The sequence below is a fragment of the Cuculus canorus genome, chromosome 2 (genome assembly GCF_017976375.1).
Source record: "Cuculus canorus isolate bCucCan1 chromosome 2, bCucCan1.pri, whole genome shotgun sequence".
Classification (NCBI taxonomy): domain Eukaryota; kingdom Metazoa; phylum Chordata; class Aves; order Cuculiformes; family Cuculidae; genus Cuculus; species Cuculus canorus.
The window spans coordinates 89098001-89116619 of record NC_071402.1 but is presented as its reverse complement, the minus strand read 5'-3'; the positions used below and the strand labels follow the sequence as shown (position 1 = coordinate 89116619).

Genomic DNA, 18619 nt, shown 5'->3' with positions numbered 1-18619 from the left:
CATTTTACTCAACTGCAACATTATATATACTATCCAAACCAAAATCATTGTTTTTCCTGAGCGGGAAAAATAGGTTCTGAAGAAAGAAATTTACATGTGAGATTCTTAGGTATAACAAACCCTCCTTGACATGAAAATGAATACATCTAAGGAAGCCTAAGTATTACCTGAACCTTTTCTACCAACAATCTGTTAGCTGTAGGATGGCTTCCTAAGCAAATACTGCTTCATTCTCCTAAAGGAAAATTTTTAATGAATTCTATCCCTCTGCCCCCATAATTTTCAGCACATAACAGTCACAGCATTATGTATATAAGTTCTATTATAACTAGATTTCCACTGTAAGAATAATTTTAATAATGAAGGATTTTCTTTTTGATAAAGCAGAGTGTGTTAATAACCAACATGTAAGGTGCTGAAAAATCAACACGGCACACATCCCTGGTATGGCTAGGTTCCCACCAATTTTAGCAGTTTGTAAGGCAGGACTGAGATCCTTCTGTGTATATCCAGGAAATCTGGCAGAGTGTGAACTTAATGGCTGTCTTCTGGCTGCAGAACATTCTAAAGTTTCCAGTGCCTGTGGACAAGGGAAACACGGAGGCAAGACACTATATTGCATGTAAGAGGGCACAGTCTCCTTAGCGTGTGTATATACATACACCTATATATATTTGATATATAGCACATATTTTTAAAAAAGCCATCTGCATCAACAGTTTTCTCACAAAACATAGTTAGAGCACACTGACCATAAACTGCTCTGCTGCTTAAAAGTTCCCTTTGTCTGGGTTTTTTTTTTTTTTTAAACATATTTAGGAATATTAGAGAAACTGGAACAGAGCAGCAGCTGGTGAGAGGTAGGCATACTAAGAGTATCTGTCTTTTAAAACTATTACCTATATTTTTCTGAAGCCTGGTACTCTTATTGTTTCCAGTGGCATACCTACCCTGTTTGATATTTACCTAAAGCATTTTCTAAATTCTTCACAAGTGAGTCTCTTGGGAAAAGAGAAGCCAATTGTACCTCTTCACAATTTTGACATAGGCTTCCAAAGGCCTAAGCATAAGAACCCATCACATTTAGTATTCCTTGCCAATCTCTCGCTATACAGATGTGCAGTCACATTTCTGGTGGTGTCAGTGTAGGCTGAAGTCAGCAACACAGACTAACGCCTTCCACTGCTCCCAGATATCCCAATGCAGGAGGATTTATGTAATGGCAAGAAGCGTCAATTTAAAAGGATGTGTTTTACAGATAAGAGGATAGCTACGTGCACCGTAAAGATACAGAGTGACCAATTCAATGGGAAAAGCAATTCACTTCTTTAATTGTAAGGTTTACTAAAAATCAACATCTCTATCAAACTGAGAACAGTTGAATCCAAAAGCCTTAAGCAGTATTTCCTTTCATTAACACAAGCGAAGCATAGTCTGCAAGAATACTCATTTATTTCTTTCAAACACATCATTTTTAAGGCACCCTGGAGGTGTCCTTTCATGATTTTATAAAACCTAAAATTATTAAAACCTTTCAAAACATAGACTCACTCAGAGAACTGTGTGTTCCTCTCATAATTCCTGAAGTCACTGGTACTGTAATAATAGCCTGTCATATGCAAAATGACAGCAATTTCATAAATGAAGAATGGGCTTAGAGATATACTATGTTTATGAATTTACTTGGTTGTCACTCAAATATTATAAGAAATGAGAAAACCGAAGCCAACCTATCCAAAAGAGATCTGATTTCAACAAAGTAAGTATTGGAACAATGTAAACACTAATAATTTAGTGTCCAGTTATGTCCTGCATCTAACTTTAAAGCTACAGAAAACCCCCTTAGTTATCACTGAAACATGTCCTGTATTTATTACAGTGACAGATACACTTTGGGAAGTAAAAGAAAAGGCAAAAGATGGCAAAATTGGAATTAGAGTATGGACTTTTTAAAGGAGTTTTTTTTTTTAAGTAAGAAACTGTAAAAGTGGTGCTTTGAGCAAAAAGATTACTAGCAGCAATAAGATACACAATTTTCCTGTCTTTTAAAGTATAATCTTGTTAGTATAATTAATGTTGGTTGTTTTGTTTTTTTTTTTTAAAGTTGCTATTTCTATTGAATTATATCAGAAGCACAAAGGTAACAAGCAGGTGGCACAGATAAAAACCCCAATACTTCTGGAACTTGATTCTGCAAAGTTTCTTAACTGAAAAAATGCAAGCACTGAAAGAAACCACAGGACTGGCTGTTAATATTTTTACATACTTCTTTCCAAACTGCTTTGTGTATCATTCGTGGATGCATGGGATTTTTATTTGTCCTTAGTAACTATATTCAGCAAACTGGCAATAAAATCAAAGCCAGGGTATTAGCTTACAAGCAAACTCTTAACAGGTAGCAGTACTTTGTAAGTACGGTGGAAGTATTGAGCCACGGGGTAAATGCTGACTGAAGAAAGGGACCTTGGTTACAGATACTGTGGATTCTTTGGTAGATGTAGTAGGATGTCATGCTCTGCTTCATTTCACCAAAATTTGAGTTCTATGGTAATACCTAGTCAGTTGGTAGTTGTCTGTTTTTTCCCCAGAGTTGGTAACTCGTGATGACCTTCAAGAGGCAGTCATCTTTTTGACTTTCAGCCAGTGCTTACTTCTACCAGTGTACATATTTTAAAACCGCACAAAGTACTGCAGTCAAATGCATGTAGATCAGCAAATCACTAGAAATCGCTTACAAGGAGTATACTTTAGATTTCTGGCAAAAAATGTCACAAACTGAATTTCAAGTAGAATTTTATTTACCAATCTGTTTAAATAATCAGTGAATTGAAACTAGACCAGAGGAACTTTTAGAGATGCTACTGCAATTAAAAAAAAAAAAAACCCAACAACAAACAAGACCACCCCCCTACAATAAGTGAACCAAAACAACAAAAACAACACCTTATTGCCCTCTACTCAGCTAGGGAAAATGAGATAAAAGTTGCTGCGAGGCAACATACAGTATTCAGTGAGATCACATATTTATCCCTGTTTATTAGACTGAAGGTGAGAACTTGCATTGGCTTCCAGTGTTACTATTTCAGTTTTTCGCTTCCAAGTTTCACTGAATCCCTACAACATTTTGAAAAGGTCATGGATTTGAAATGAAGAATGTCTTTGCATGACCTGAACAATAGATCCTTAAAAAATGTTCAAGTCCAAAATTCACATTTGGAAGCTATCTGGACTCAGGAGTGGCCCACAATGGAAAGTTTAAGATTTTTCAAAGTTCAAAGTAAAGGCTTTTAATAATTTTGAATTACTTCAACCGTTGAACAAGTCCAACACTATAATTTCATCCACACATCTATAAAGCTTAAGTGTTTCATTAAGTTTAAATTACTATTCGTTGTGTAAAAAAATTTTAAGCTAATGAAATGCTTTTTTTTTTTTTTTACAATAGATCTGCTGTACTTTTAGAAGTCTATCATATTTTTCCACTTAAAAAGTAAGAGTTCAAGGGCTTGATAACTTGGCTACAGCAAGAATATGCTCCAGGCTGAATTTTGTATAGAAATTCTGTACAAAAAGCTGAGATGTTTTGTTACACTCAAATTTTCAACTTAAAACCACACACACACCATTGGACAGAAAGTGTTACTGAAGCACCGAGCAGACAGCTGTTTTCCCACTCTGCTAGTTTAGCTGCCCAGATGCAAGGTTTACCTTGGAGACTGTATTTTCATCAGTTTTTAAATTAATAATTACAGCATCCTTAGCTACTACACACATTCAGGGACTAGAAAACAATAATTTCTACCACCCCTCTTTCATCTTAAACTCCCCATTGTTTTATGCTGGACCCTTACGCAATGTTTCAAACCATAACCAAGGATGTGAACTGACCAGTGGATTTACTACGGGCATCGAGGCTTTTGAACCTTCTCTGCTGAGTTGCCTAGGGCAAACTCCAGGTATTCCAAGATGATTCTCTGCATCAGCACAGGTGGTACAGGAGCTACTGTAATACCATGCTTTTTCTATGGCCCTTGAAGAATCCCCACAAGACACCACACACTTTTATCAGGGGAGAACACACACCATTACAGATTATTTCTGACTAGTACCTACACACTAAAGGTTATCAAGGCCATTAAGAAAACCATTCTCTAAGCACGACAGTGTGAATTTACAGAAACCGTATAGGCAGCTCCCTGAACAGATAAATCTGGCAATTATGATGCAGCTGAGTTTACTTAGACCAATAGCAAGTTTTTAACTTGGGACTTCACATTTAAAAATCACACACAAAACTCTGATCCTTTTTAACTTGAGAGAGAACTATAACTTAGCTACAAACAGCAGCAGATAAACATCTACTACAGATCAACCGTTAACCTTAAATGAAAGCCACACTCACCTATGAGGAGGTAACAATGACAACACACTAAAGTCTCCCAAATATTAATCATGATCTGTAAATGTTTTGATCTACGGTGCTCCCATGCACACCCTGTCTTGTGAAACTGTGACTATGACCTCATTATGATCTAATAAATTCTTCCCCAGTTTAAAGTTCCATGGTTTCTACAGCATATCTGTTGCCTTGAACTCAACTTTTAAAATGGATGCCTTGATTTCTACAGGAAATTGTCTGCAGCACTAACAACCTCAAATCAGGAAATGCAATTGTACGCATTAGCCAAGACAATACGAAAAACGTAACTGTTGAAAGTGAGCAAATTCTCTAAAATATAAAATAGAAAAGAGATAATCCTCAGAATACATTTAATCTCTCATCAGATATATGCTGTACAGTAAAAAAATTAGTTCCGTCAATACAAAAGGCCAAGACCCATACACTAATTGACAGCTGCACAATAGCAGTGCAAGCGGAATGCCTTTGGAATCTGGCTAGAGACTGCCAAAGGGACTTTAAAACAGTTCTGGTTCCAAGAAGAGACCAGTCCCAAGATCTTTTAGCAGTAAACACTACCCAACTGGACATTACATGAGAAACAGTCACAGAATCGTAGAATAGTTTGTGTTGGAAGGGACCTTAGAGATAATTTAGTTCCAACCCCCCTGCCATGGGCAGGGACACCTCCCACTAGATCAGGCTGCCCAAGGCCCCATCCAACATGGACTTGAACACCTCCAAGGATGGGGCACCCACAACTTCCTTAGGCAGCCTGTTCCAGTGCCTCACCACTCTCACGGTGAAGAAATTCTTCCTTATAGCAAGCCCAAATCTGCCCCTCTCCAGTTTATACTCATTCCTCCCCATCCTATCACCATAATCCTGTATGAATAGCCCCTCCCCAGCTTTCTTGTAGCCCCTTCAGGTACTGAAAGGTTGCTATTGGGTCTCCTTGGAGGCTTCTCTTCTCCAGGCTAAACAAGCCCAACTCTCTCAGCCTGACCTCATATGGAAGGTGCTCCAGCTGTCTGGGATAGCAGATGAACACACACAAAGAAATGAATCTTTGTAGGATAAGCAACAGCTCATGCTTTAAAGACTAACTAAGGAGTCTAGGACAGATCCAATACCACAGTTTGGAACTATTGGTAACTTTACTTTCATGTGACTTTCTGCCTCCCCTCGACCTGTTTTATCACATCTCAGTTTGTTAAAGACTGCCACAGAAACAACTCTGAGCATTACCAAGATAATAAAAATCTGCTTTCTAAGGGTAATAATCGAAGGAGCAGCCTAATACTGAGCCCACTCAAAGACCTCACTCAAAACCACGGTTTTAATTTTTTTTTTGCTCATCATCAGACTAGTAATCAAATAAAACCAAGTAACGGTAATAGTGACTAATAACTTGGGAGTGCTAAGCTTTTCATTTTTTACCTTACCTCTCCATTCTTCCGTTCTGGCTCCCAAACCCATCTGAATGATCACCAAGTTCTTCCTCTCCCACCCTTACATCCATCCATTCCTACTCACTTATCCAGCCCTCAAACCCAACTTGGCAGTGCTCCAAAACTGTTCCCTGCCTCATTCCAGTAACACCAGGGCACCCAAAGTAATCAGTAAACTAAACTGTAAACATTAAGATGGCATTTGTGCCCATCAAATGCAAAGTAAACATGAAAGCATTCACTTTGCCAACAAGTTAGACCACTGAGTATCGTTCTGCTGATGACATGATTTATTACTTTTTACTATATTACTATTTATTAGTATTATGTTTTACTGAAGAGTTGTAACAGTACAAAACTTGTGTGGCTATACCCTCATTCATGCATGTAGTAAGGGGTGCTGGAAGAGGAAAAAATGATGCTTGCCCTTTCTCCTGTATGCATGATCATTGATTCCAATCGCCAATTAATTTGCTGCTTTGAGCAATGGAGAGATTAGATGCTATTATCAAAGACAGCCATAAAATAATATTATAATAACTTAATTATTTCTCAAAGAGCGTGCCTGAGGTTCTAAAAAACATTTATTTTCCCTTGTAGGAAAAAAAAAGGCTGTTGTAACTAAAACATGTCCACTCAGAGATGAACTGTGAAGCAACACATTGCATGAACTAGGAAATGCTGAACCTCTGACAAGATTCCCAGTTAAAGATCAAACTGGCCTTTGAAATTCCAAACTGGAGACAAGCATTGTACAAATTCCCACAAATAGCTAGACAACAAAAGAGATTTCAGTGTTGTCAGGCAATTGATACGTAGATCCTCTGGAGCTTATATAACTAATATGTAAATGAGATGACAGAGTGGCTTCTAATACCATCAGTTACAGAAAGGGTACATGGACATATGCAATCCTCAAGCTACAGTAAGACTAGGACATGGTTTGACCAAGGAATCACAACAAGACTTCTTTGTAGAGACACAAGGCTTTTGTGCTCATGCTCTTCCGATCCCTCAAGCAATATACATAAAGCCTGTCTCAGGTCTTTAAAATGTTCAGATGAGAAAGGCTTTTTCCCCTATTATATTACCCTCCTTTTAAAAATACACCTTGCTTTAAATAGGGACTTTACAAATTTACTGATCACTTAATTTTGCAGTTTGAGCATAATGCAAATTTTCAAAATTTTAATAAAAAATACTGAAGATAAAATGTTTTAGACAGAAATGCCACAAGATATTGCAGGAAGGAGTTTGACAGGTAAAGAGAAGCTGAGAGAGATATGTATGACAGTCTACCAAACAACTACTAGTAGGATTAATAGCAGAAAATTCTATGAAGTGCAATAGTGAGTGAAGCCAGACAAAGTGCAAAGCAAGAGGAAGCATAAGAAATAAAATAGTGAATTTGCATATGAACTTCTATTGCATACTTGCACATGTGAAGTGTAGAGTCTGCTGGAACCAGACATAAGAAACTCAATTCAAAATTAGCAGCAGAAACACCTGCATGCAAGAAGTGTGCAGAAGCACAAGAAGATACCTAATAAAGTCTACATACAAATACAACTTACTATGTGGCAAGTAGGCATCAGAAAATGCAAGGTCTCTCCAGGACAGTTACTACTGGGATTTCTGTAACAGGCATAAACTAAAGATAATCTGCAGCCAAAACCTACAGGAAGCTGGAGAAATAGTTCCTTCTCCTGTTCTCATCTTTTGCAACTGTTTCCAAGGACAGAGAGGGCACAATATCCATTCCATTTCATCAGATGGAGTGATCCTTAATATTTATAATTCAGAAAACAATGTAATATTTTAAAGAAATCTTACTGTTTTCAGAAGTGAGAAATGTAAAGAAAACTAGAATGTTTGAAAGTGAAATTGAAGAAAAATCTGAGGTTAAAAAGAAGTTACACAAATGAAGGTGTTTTGAAACAGGCAGTGAAATCTGTGCTTATATTTCAAGCACCCAATTATTTTCACAAAATTAATTGAAAGGCTACAATATGATAACCCCTGACCTTCATATTTTAGTACATGATTCTGCTCTGCAAAGAGTTATGTGTACTGAATCAAATGCAAGAACTGCAGTCACACAATACACCGATTCTTACACTTGCTGGTTGAACAGGTCATTTAAAGAGGTTGAATTTAAGTCATCCTAATAAAAATTTGACTGTTGATACAGAGCATAGTTAAAAATTCCTCACTACAATGACAAAATATCAATTGACTAATGTACGTGGCAAATGCATCTAGTTTGAATGAAAAATAGCATATTTTAACTGGAGCACTTAAGAGTACTGTGTGTAAGAACACTGATGTTTCAAAAAGTGTCTCCACAAAAGCGTAACACACCAGCACAGTACATAGCTGTTTCTTCAGGTGCAAATTCCCTCTTGTACAGCCCTATGTACATAGGGTCTCCTCCCCACCACCCTTTTAGAGGTTCCAGATGAGCTTACTGCTGCTCAGTTCTTCAAGGATGTAGAAGAGGTCTAGCTATATGCTATAAGAAAAAAAAGAGGGAGGGAAGGGGAAAAAAAAAAAAAAAAAAAAGAGGGAGGAAAGGAAAAGTATTAAAAAATAATCAAAAGAAAAAATGAAAAAAAGAGAAAAGAGGAAAAAAACTAATAAAAAAATTGCTGCTGCAATTGCTAGCAGTTAAAGGTGAGCTCCCTTTTCAGTAGCTAATGTTGGCACCCTCACCAGTGCTGACCTCTGTGTGTACTCCAAACTTCGTCATAAGAAACATTGCAAGGAAACGAAATACAATGTCATACAAAGCAAGAGTGTGCAGGCTGTAAGAGACATAAGACTTCAGCCTGTACCCTCTCCTACTCCAGCAGGCAGACAAAAACAACTGGCATTTTATAACAAAAAACCACAATTGACAAGTCCTTTAACATTGTTTGTCAATGCAGAACAATTTTTTAAAAAAAATATTATAGCATTCACTTCTTGCATGAAGTAGAACTGCAAAAGCATTATTGTTTTCTTCCTATTCCTATGAAGACTAACTGGCATGTCATATCCTTGCATCAAAGACAGACAATTCCTAAACACAGGACATCAATACTTTGAGATCTGTTGGAGTTCAAAATCACCTACATCTAGCAAGATAATTCTGAAGCCGGCCCTTTGAATTGTTAGAAGAAATCTAAAGGGTTACACAGATTTCAAACCACACTATTTTGCACATTCCAGTCAAAAAGTAATTGCCTAGTTCTCAAAAAAAAAGAAAGAAATCTACTATATCCAAATGTTTTTAAGATGTAAATGCACTTGTCATCTTTCATACAAGCAGGGTGCTGTGCCCCAAATTAAACAAAAGAAGAAAAGTTCGAGTTGACAAGTATGTCGCTGCGTAACTACAAATTAAATATGCCTTTTGATATTTCATTTTTAACTGTTGAGTACCTTTCATCAGGCTATTGCCATTAGAAGTTTTCTATTAGATTTTTAAATTAGACAAAAAACAGATAAGAGATGTGACAAGTATATCAAATCTGATTTAGCAGATCTGACGCACTTAATCTTTTACTGCAAGAGTGGCATTTGACATATTTGAAATGTTTCAAACAATGCACCCTCAACATGCCAAATAAATTCAGAGTTAACTACACTATATTCAATTTATGCAAAGTACAGAATGCTTATCGAAAAAATACAAACAATCAACTTTTCAACTGAAAGTGTGAAATAATCTGAAACTTTCAATGTGAAAATTTAAATACTACAAAAAAACCCCACCACCCATTATCTCACAACACCAGGGAAATACAGAGGATACATATTTCAAAAAGATCGTTAAGAGTAGGCTCTGCAACTCTGTATGCTGTGAACTTTGAGTGAATGTTGGCTACACTACATCGCAGCCAGAATTTCAAAAATAATTTATGAAGAGATCATCATATCTGAATTCCTTAGAAAAATAAATGAACAGTCACTTTTTGTGTGGCAAACAAATCCACACCTACTGTAGTCTCATATTTATGTAGTTGTTGTATATGCAAACAATTAAAATATAACAAAACTTGCCACATTATTAAAAATAATTTGCCATTTGCACACAAAAGCTCACATTAATAATATAAAAGAACGAAAGCCCACATACCACAACTACTTTTGCTTGCACTGCACAGACTTCAATACACAGAAATCTTTTCTATCCAAACAGAGAGTAAGAAAACCACTTCATTCACTCTCCCAAAAGACCACAGGCTTGGAATCCAGAAGAGATCACAAAACCTAATTTTGTTTTTTTAACTGACATTTAAAATAGATTTTTTTAAAGAGAAAAACAACAAAAGACAACCCACTCATGAGAGAGAGAAGAATGAATGCAAATGAAAAAAAAATCTTGTATGTAGAACTAGCAGATTGACCAGTACACACAAAAAACCCCTCCTAAAAACATTCTTGGCAACTGATTAACATTATGTTTCCCATTATTCCTTTAATCTTTTTTAATTCTGTTAATACCATAGATTAAATTAGAACAATATTTCAAACAATAAAAAAGAACCAAACTAATTTCATTGTTGCTGCATGTCAAAATTGAAGTCTTTGTTGTAAAATATCAGAAGTCAACACTGAAATCAAAATGAGAAATTCGATCAAAGTTATTTATTAATAATAAATCTAATTAAGTTAATAATACTGCCTTCTAAAACCAGCATCCACACCTTAGATCAAAATAAAGGGGCAAATGTGTAACTACATTGTGCACAAGTTCTTTCTGACATTCAGAACTTTCATACTGAAAAGAGAATGTACGTTGAAAATCTAAACCATAAAAGTTTTAGCCCATAGGACTAATTAAAATTTGTTCCATGCAAACCATTGGCCCTTCCTCATATTTAAAACTGTAACAAAATCTATATGTATGAGTAAATATATGATAATTACAGGACAATTCCCTAAGTGAGCAAGTCATATGCTTTTTCCACACTGACAGAAACATAGTCCAAAACTTTGATATTAGGTGTTTTTCAAAGCTTGCTCAAAAGGCAGGATTCTTAATTTCATTCTGATTTCTTCTTCAGAACCTATTATAGTTCATCTATTACAGTTTTTCTCATTCTTCTATATTCCCTTGTATTTTCCCACTAATTATATGACGTAAGGAAGTATTTTCCCCGGTACTTACAGGCAGATGACTGCAAAGCTGCCGATGATAAGTAAATTGTCAAGGTTTTTTGATAAGATTTTCATGAATATTCTATACATTACAAGATTTTACGCAGTCAAATTAATTCTGCTCAGTAACAGCAGGGGGAGCATCAAGAAAGGAATACTTGCTAGTGTCTGACTGGTAAAATTATTCAAAAACAGTCAGAGTCTTGAAGCTGTGGGCTGAACTAGCAACACAGGAATTTAACTATCAGAATATTCTTAATGTTATCCCTACCCAATTCCCGAATATTTTCATAGTCACATTTTTCTAAAATGTCCTTTGCAGAAGACATATCCACGGCATCAACATCCCCAACTCCAGTCAAATCTGCAGTTGCCAAATGGAATGCTTGAAAGTTTGAGATTACACCAGGGAAATTATTTGCCTTTTACCTTATCTTTTAACCATGAACAAATCAATGCCTTTTTCCTCTTCTTTCTTTTTTAAAAAAGGACCATTGTCAAAATTTGCCTCTGCGCTATCACTTAGCACTACATGAAAGCAAATGCAAAAACATCAGAAAAAAATCCCCTCTGGCCCAACTATTACATCCTGGCAGTCAGGCATAGCTGTGTACACTAAAGAACAAGGAGGAGTAACTTATGCGACACCACACATCACTGGCAGTACCACTCAGGAACACAAATGAGGCTTCAATGTTTTGCCTAGCCAATGCCATAAACTTTTTTTTTTTTTTTAAAATAAACTAAGGCAACAAAAGTCAAGACCTAAACCAGCCAAATGACTCAGTAAAATATTTAAATTTTGCAGTCATAAGGATTACTGAAGAAAAGACAATAATTTGTACCGTACAAATAATTTTTTTCCTCAACCAATCAATGTGTTAATCTTTAACAAATCCCTGAGTGAACTGTGTGTTTGACTCAGTGTGACCCACTTGCAGTCATCTGTAAGCTATTTTAGTTTAATAAAGTAGATATATTTCAAGCCATACACGGAGAGGGCTGTAAAATAAAGTTTTGTTTGTCTGCCTGCTTTGGTTTTCTTTCTAAGAGCAAAATGAAAAAATAGTATACCTACTGCAGCATTAACTGCATCTTTTAGATTACATAATGGTGTATTTTCTCAACAACACTCTTGTTCCAAAATTTTATTTTGTTTGTGTATATCAGCTCACAGGGAAAAAAAACCAAACCCAAATATTATGCTTGCTGGGTGATTTTTTTTTTTTTAATTGAATACTGGAAAAAGTCAGATTCTCATATGCTCCATGAAGAGCTGGGGTGTTTTTTCCAGTCCTTTTTCAATAACAAGCTTCATCTACCTCCCTTAAGAGGGAGGTTTTCCCCAGTAACATATCTTCAGATCCCCAAATATTCTCAGGGTCAACTAGCCATTGCTATAAGCAGACAAACCGAAGGCACTCGAAGTTACACTTTTATACCAATAGTTGTCAGGGTACATTTGACTGAATTTATGCATCAGAAAGAAAGATCATCAAGTAGAAGAAGCATGGAAAAAGTGACTATATGTTCCTTTTTAATATGTCTAGCTTGCATTTCAACAAAACACCTCCAAACAACTTTTTTACTACTTGGCCTCTTGGCCAACACTCTGATATGTAACCGTGAGGACAAGTTCTAGTCTCTAGTAATGACCACCTTCACTTCAATATTTAGCAAAAAGTTGCAGAGAAAGTACTTAAACCCAGCAATAAACCAGACAACAAGCAGACTAAGGCACACCTGTAATAGAAATTCAGTATGAGAAAATACTACGTGATAATCCCAAAGGCAATGTGAGTCTAGTAAGTAGATCCCAATGCACTAGATCAAGAACTAAGCACATAAAATCCGGCACAACAACTTCTTTCTCTTGGTGTTTGTCAGATGGTGGGAATGAAAACACACCAAGCAAAAACATACTTTAAACATGATGAGAGGTTATGTATTATTCAGAAACAAATTTGAATGCGCAAGATTAAAATCTACATTATTTCCACTCTAAACTGTATTAAAGCGTTTATTCTTAGCACAAAAGTAGTAACTGAATACATGAGAGACACTTTTTTGTAAAGTAATAAACCCCAAGACCGCTGTGTTTTTAAAGCCCAGTGAGCAAGCACTGCGGCTCCCGATTCACAGATTACAAACATGCTCCTTGTAATTATTTCTCTATCAAATTTTGAAGTACCACAAAATTTCTACTAAGCTTGCCATACACAACTCTACAGAATAATCAAAACAAGAAAGTACAAATTGTCACGTCAATCATTGATTTAATGAAAATTAATACAAGATCACCTTCAAAATGCCATGTACTACATTACTGCAACTAATTTCTACTTGGTATTAACTAGGCATTCATGTGGTAAGTGATTTAAATGTATTAGTTTTAGATATGACAAATTAGATGTTCAAAGGACCTAAATGTTAAGACATGCACAGTATTCACTATTTTAAATAATAATAAAAAAGGATGGATTCATTTATATTATGCTTCCTTAAAATGGAGGCTTTAAAAGCATCTAATTAATGACTAACATCTCAGTCATTCTAAATACCTTACACCTGCCCTTCCTCAATAGTTTAAAATTCTTAGCTGAACTACTGTTATAGTATGCATTTTCTCGTAATTTTACCTTTTCAGAACTGTAATTACATCTATTACAAAAGTGGCCGGATTCTTTGGAAAAAATCCCAAACAATCTCAATGAATTTCATAAGAAAACAGGAAAGATTTCTTTTATAATTCTTTCTATTATATATAAGCAATGAAGCAAAATAATCACAAAAAACAAGTATTAAAGAGGTTATCAATGATAAAAGCTGCTTTAATAATTTGGGGGTATTTGAAAAATTATTTAGGAATTAAGTAAAATCTGTGAGAAAGAACTTATAATAAGAACTTGTCAAAAGTTAAAAGCACAGACTGGAAAAAAGTTTTTAATTGTACACTATATTTTAGATCCTATCAATCACTGCTAAAATAATTTCAGAATTTAATAAGCAGATATTTACCTGCTGGAACAAGACAATCTTTCCAATCAAAATATCCTGCATAAATGCCAGGTTCTAATGACCCAACTATCGGATCTGCCTTGAATTCAATGTACATCTCAAAGAGTCTTTGATCCAGCTCTTTCAAGGATTCCATACTAACCTGAAAAAAAATCGAAACAAACAAAACAAAAACCCGGGCAAAAAAAAAGACAGAAAGAACATAAAAAATAGTCATTAATTACAACAATTAAATCACATACTCAAAAAACATACATCATGCATTCTTTAATTTTTGATATGGATAAGCAATTGCTTAGATATTTCAGTTCATAATTACATATAGAAATATCACTCCATAACTGCCTAACAGTGTGAATTTTTTTTTTTTTTTATGTCAGGAGGTATCAATCTTGCACCAAGTAAACAACTGAAATTTGCCAATGCTTTAAAATATGCCCGTAATAATTTCCATCCTAGAACACAAAGATTTTCTTATAATACTCAAAATCACCAATTGTAATGTTACAATTTCTCACTCTCTATATTTGAAAAGGACAGATTTTTTTTAGGAGTCTGTACATCCTGAAACAGCACAAGTGAGCTTCACCTCTCTACTTCAAGGCACAGCTGTACAACAGATGCGTAAGTGGCAGCTCACAAACACCTGTAGAATTTAACAGATCTCTATGTAATTTTTAGTAATGTACACAACTTTACTACTTTGAAAACTAAAGTGATATGCACAATTTTCTCATTGTATCTGAACTTTATATTTTATAAGACATTTATTAAACTCAAGAAACCTCCTGTAAATGTAGCTTCTAAAACATTTCTGGAACATAATGCATATCATTAAATGTTGAAGTAGAGAGTCAGTATTTCAGCATGATAATGGATGCAAAATGCAAATAATATATGCTGAAAATATGATGTGAGTTCTGCTTATATATTTTTGTGTTCATAAGTAAGAGCTTAAAATATAGAAAAGCGAAGCTTTCAAACTGCTACTCACTTTCCTCAACCATTACGGAAAAAAAGCATACGATAATTTCCAGAAGCCAAGGGGTTTAAAAGAGAGGTTCTAGGCAAGGCTCTAGACCAAACTGGGAATTCTGAAGACAGACTAGAATACCAACTCCTTTTTACTCCTTTCTCTGTGGAAGACAAAAGATTTAATGCTGCAAGCTACAGGATAAGGGAGGAAGCTTATTCACTGCAGGGATGCCTCTGAACAGAATTCTCCTCTGGCACGCTGATACCGTAGAGTGAAAAGGGAAATGCATTATTTGAGTCAGGAATCAAGAGAGAGAGACGTCTTCAATAATGAGACAGAATCACAGAATTGTTTGGTTGGAAAAGACCTTTGAGATCACCAAGTCCAACTGTATCTGACCACTACTAAACCACATCCTTGAACAACTCGTCTACCTTCTTTTAAATACCTCCAGGAATGGTGACAACCACCTCCCTGGGCAGCCTGTTCCAGTGCCTGATAACCCTTCCATTGAAGAAATTTTTCCTGATGTCTAATCTGAACCTCCCCTTGTGCAACTTGAGGCCATTTCCTCTCATCCTATCACTTGTTACTTGTGAGAAGTAAACAGCACCCACTCCACTACAACTTCCTTTCAGGTAGTAGTAGACAGCGGTAAGGTCTCCCCCACAGCTCTCTTTTCTCTAGGCTAAACAAACCCAGACCTATACCATAAAAATGACTGGAGCCTAAATCCAGTTTGTACATGCAAGAGAAAACAGAGCTATTGCTCAGGTCAAAGTTGCTGTCAGATTCAGGAAAGTTGGCGTGGTGAAGTTGATGCTCAGAAACAAGAGCCACTACCACGTCCCTGCTTTTCTGTTTGACAAACCTCTAATTTGTCACAGGAGGACATGTATCCCAAGGAGAGGATTGTCATGAGGAACTGAGAATTTCGTCCCAGGAGAGGATCTAGGGTATTTTCTTCTTTCCCTTCTACCTAAAAGCCTGTTGACACTGAAGACTTGGAAAAACCACACTAACAAATTGTACCAAAACCTTGCTAAACTCTCTTTTTCCCACCCCCTTACACAGCATCACAGAAATGTAAACCTGGAATAGGTTTCAAGACATTTTTCACTTCAATTCCTTATGACTAGGGAGACTAACCTTAGACCATTCCTATCTAGCTTTGAATTAGCGGGAAAAATAAAGCAGGAATTCCAGTGGGAAGTCCCTGCAAACGTGCACCCATACAAAGAATCTGTGAAACAACTGTTTCAGCAGTCCTTAATAAGGTGTTTTAGAACTAGGTCATTCCACCTTCCACTTCTGCAGTTATTCAATACAAAAGATCATCTGCACATTCAGTACAGTTTTCTTGTTTCATGCAAGTCCTCTTCAACCTGTTTCAAGCTCAATGCAGAATTAAGACAGTGGTGGATAACCTTGTTTTTCAGCTGGTGAAAAGATGGCAAGAAAGAACAAACAATTCCCTTGAATGTTATTTTGGATCCAGGATGAGAGAGTGAATTAGAGCAGATGTCCTCAACAATGTTGCGTATACCGATTTGCCTGACTCTCAAGTGGGGTAAATGCTCATAAAAATATACATTTCTCTCATTGTTAACTTTCTGCTGTGAACTTTGCAGTAACTAGAGTTTTCAATTCTTCTATTAAAGTCATTTTGAGCCTCTATCCTAACAACTCCTCTGCCTTATCTAAGTATCGGAACTATGGAAAGAATTTTATCCAGAGGCTTAACCAATAAGCTAGGATGAATGTTATGGGATACATAAATATTTTTTTCTACTTGCTAACTGACTAAATTAAAGACAAAAAGTTGAATTCAAGAATCTCCACAGAAAAGCACTTAAGAGTTATGTAGAAATTAAACAGAATTACTGGTAGGTGAGTAGTGTAAGTATGTGCCAACACGGCGTGTGCTAAAGCAGAGTGTTAAATTTGGCCATTTGATGTAACTTTGTTTTGCATGCTAAGAAAAAAATCTCCAGAAATAATAACAATGTAGAATGCAAGGAAATTTTCTTGGTTTCCATTTTATGCTTTCTGTATTTTCAGAATATTAGATTATAATGATCACCTTTATAACAAAGGCAATTTTAAAAAAACTCAACCAAACAACAGATAGTTTTAAACAATATACACTAAAAAATTCGCTTCGAAATTTAATTTATAAAGCTAACAGAATTTGAAAGTATAGCTGTTTCAGCTTTCTCAGATTAAAAACAAATTCTATTTTTCAGAACTTAGATAAAAAAATTGTAATAAAAATAGTTAAAGAAATTAATAAGCTTACTGAAACTTAGGTGACAGAACAAAAACCTGAAATGATCAACCAACAACCCTAAACCTCTGCACTCTTCTAGCCTCTCTTAAAATTAAGTAAGGGTTCAAACATTGTCATCTTAAGGTAACTAGCTAATTATCCAAATCTTACCAGCTAGCATTACTGATAGATGTGTCCCAATATACGCAGTAGTGCACCAGTCAGTGCTTTCAAACGGTTAACATAAATTTGAAATGAATTAGCAACTTCAACATTCAAATTATGTAATTTATAAACCAACCAGACTTAACGGCAATATTCTGATGTGGCTGTACAAGACAGAGCGTTGAATACATAATGCATGTCTTTTTTGCTTATAAAGACAACACTAACTGTCTCTAGTGCACCTTTCAGTTGTCTCAGCAGCAAAGAATGGCAATATCCACAGTAATTTTGTATGCTGTACTAACCATACAAATCTCATGTAAATGCTACTGAAAATTATTTTAGCCACAGAAATTCAAACAACATTCAAGCAGAACGGGACTAAGGATGTACTATATGGCTGAAACATCAGTTCGAGTGAAACATTGAACTCTGTACTGGAAAAGATAACATTTTACTTCCAACCAACAAATGTTTCTGGAAATAAACTAGCTTTATGGTCCTAAGGATTAAGTCACATTTCTCATAAAAAATGATTAATCTTTACAAAAAGGCAGGAAAATGAGACAGCTACTGCCGCCCACTTTGACATTTTCGTTCTTTGAAAAAAAACACAACTAAAAAAACACACACAACAAAAAAACCCCTGAACTAGTTTATGAACAACAGCTATCAGTAACACAGATTGCCAGATGAAATAATTTATCAAGTATACTTCTGAGATAACAATCTTTTATTCTCTGCATTAGAAAACACAGTGACATTAAACAGCTTTACTAAGAAATCTGATAAGCTTTGCCATTGAACATACAAACCCTGCATAAGAGGTCACATTTTCTATACCAGTTATTAAAACCATATAGGAACACATACAACCACATCATCATTGTCGTTGATGCCTGGAGTCCTTACTCATTTGTGGAAGGCTCACCCAAGAGTCCTTTTTGCCCCATAAACACATGGACTTACAGGAAGTAAAGCAAATAAAAACTGTTTCCTTCAAACAATGATACTTCGTTCCAGCACTCTCACTTACTTGAGTTATTTTTTCAACACCTTGAAAGCCATGTTTCTCAAAATGTTCAGCTATATTGAGGAAGGTATGACGTTCCAGATAACGGCAGTTGCTGAGTGCAATTAAAAGTCTCTGTTCCTAAAAAATTGTTTTAAGGGAAGAAAGAGCATAATGGTTACTA

At 35.7% G+C, this 18619-nt stretch overlaps 1 protein-coding gene across 1 annotated transcript in view; it reads right to left on the bottom strand.

The window, feature by feature from the left end:
- The window catches only part of EXOC2 (exocyst complex component 2), a 130872-nt gene that overhangs the window by 22167 nt on the left and 90086 nt on the right, over positions 1–18619 (bottom strand). The window contains exons 22-23 of the mRNA XM_054058920.1: positions 18460–18576; positions 14014–14155 (exon numbers count right to left, since the gene is read on the bottom strand). Of these exons, the coding sequence (XP_053914895.1) occupies positions 14014–14155; positions 18460–18576 (259 nt within the window). The remainder of the gene's footprint in view (positions 1–14013; positions 14156–18459; positions 18577–18619) is intronic.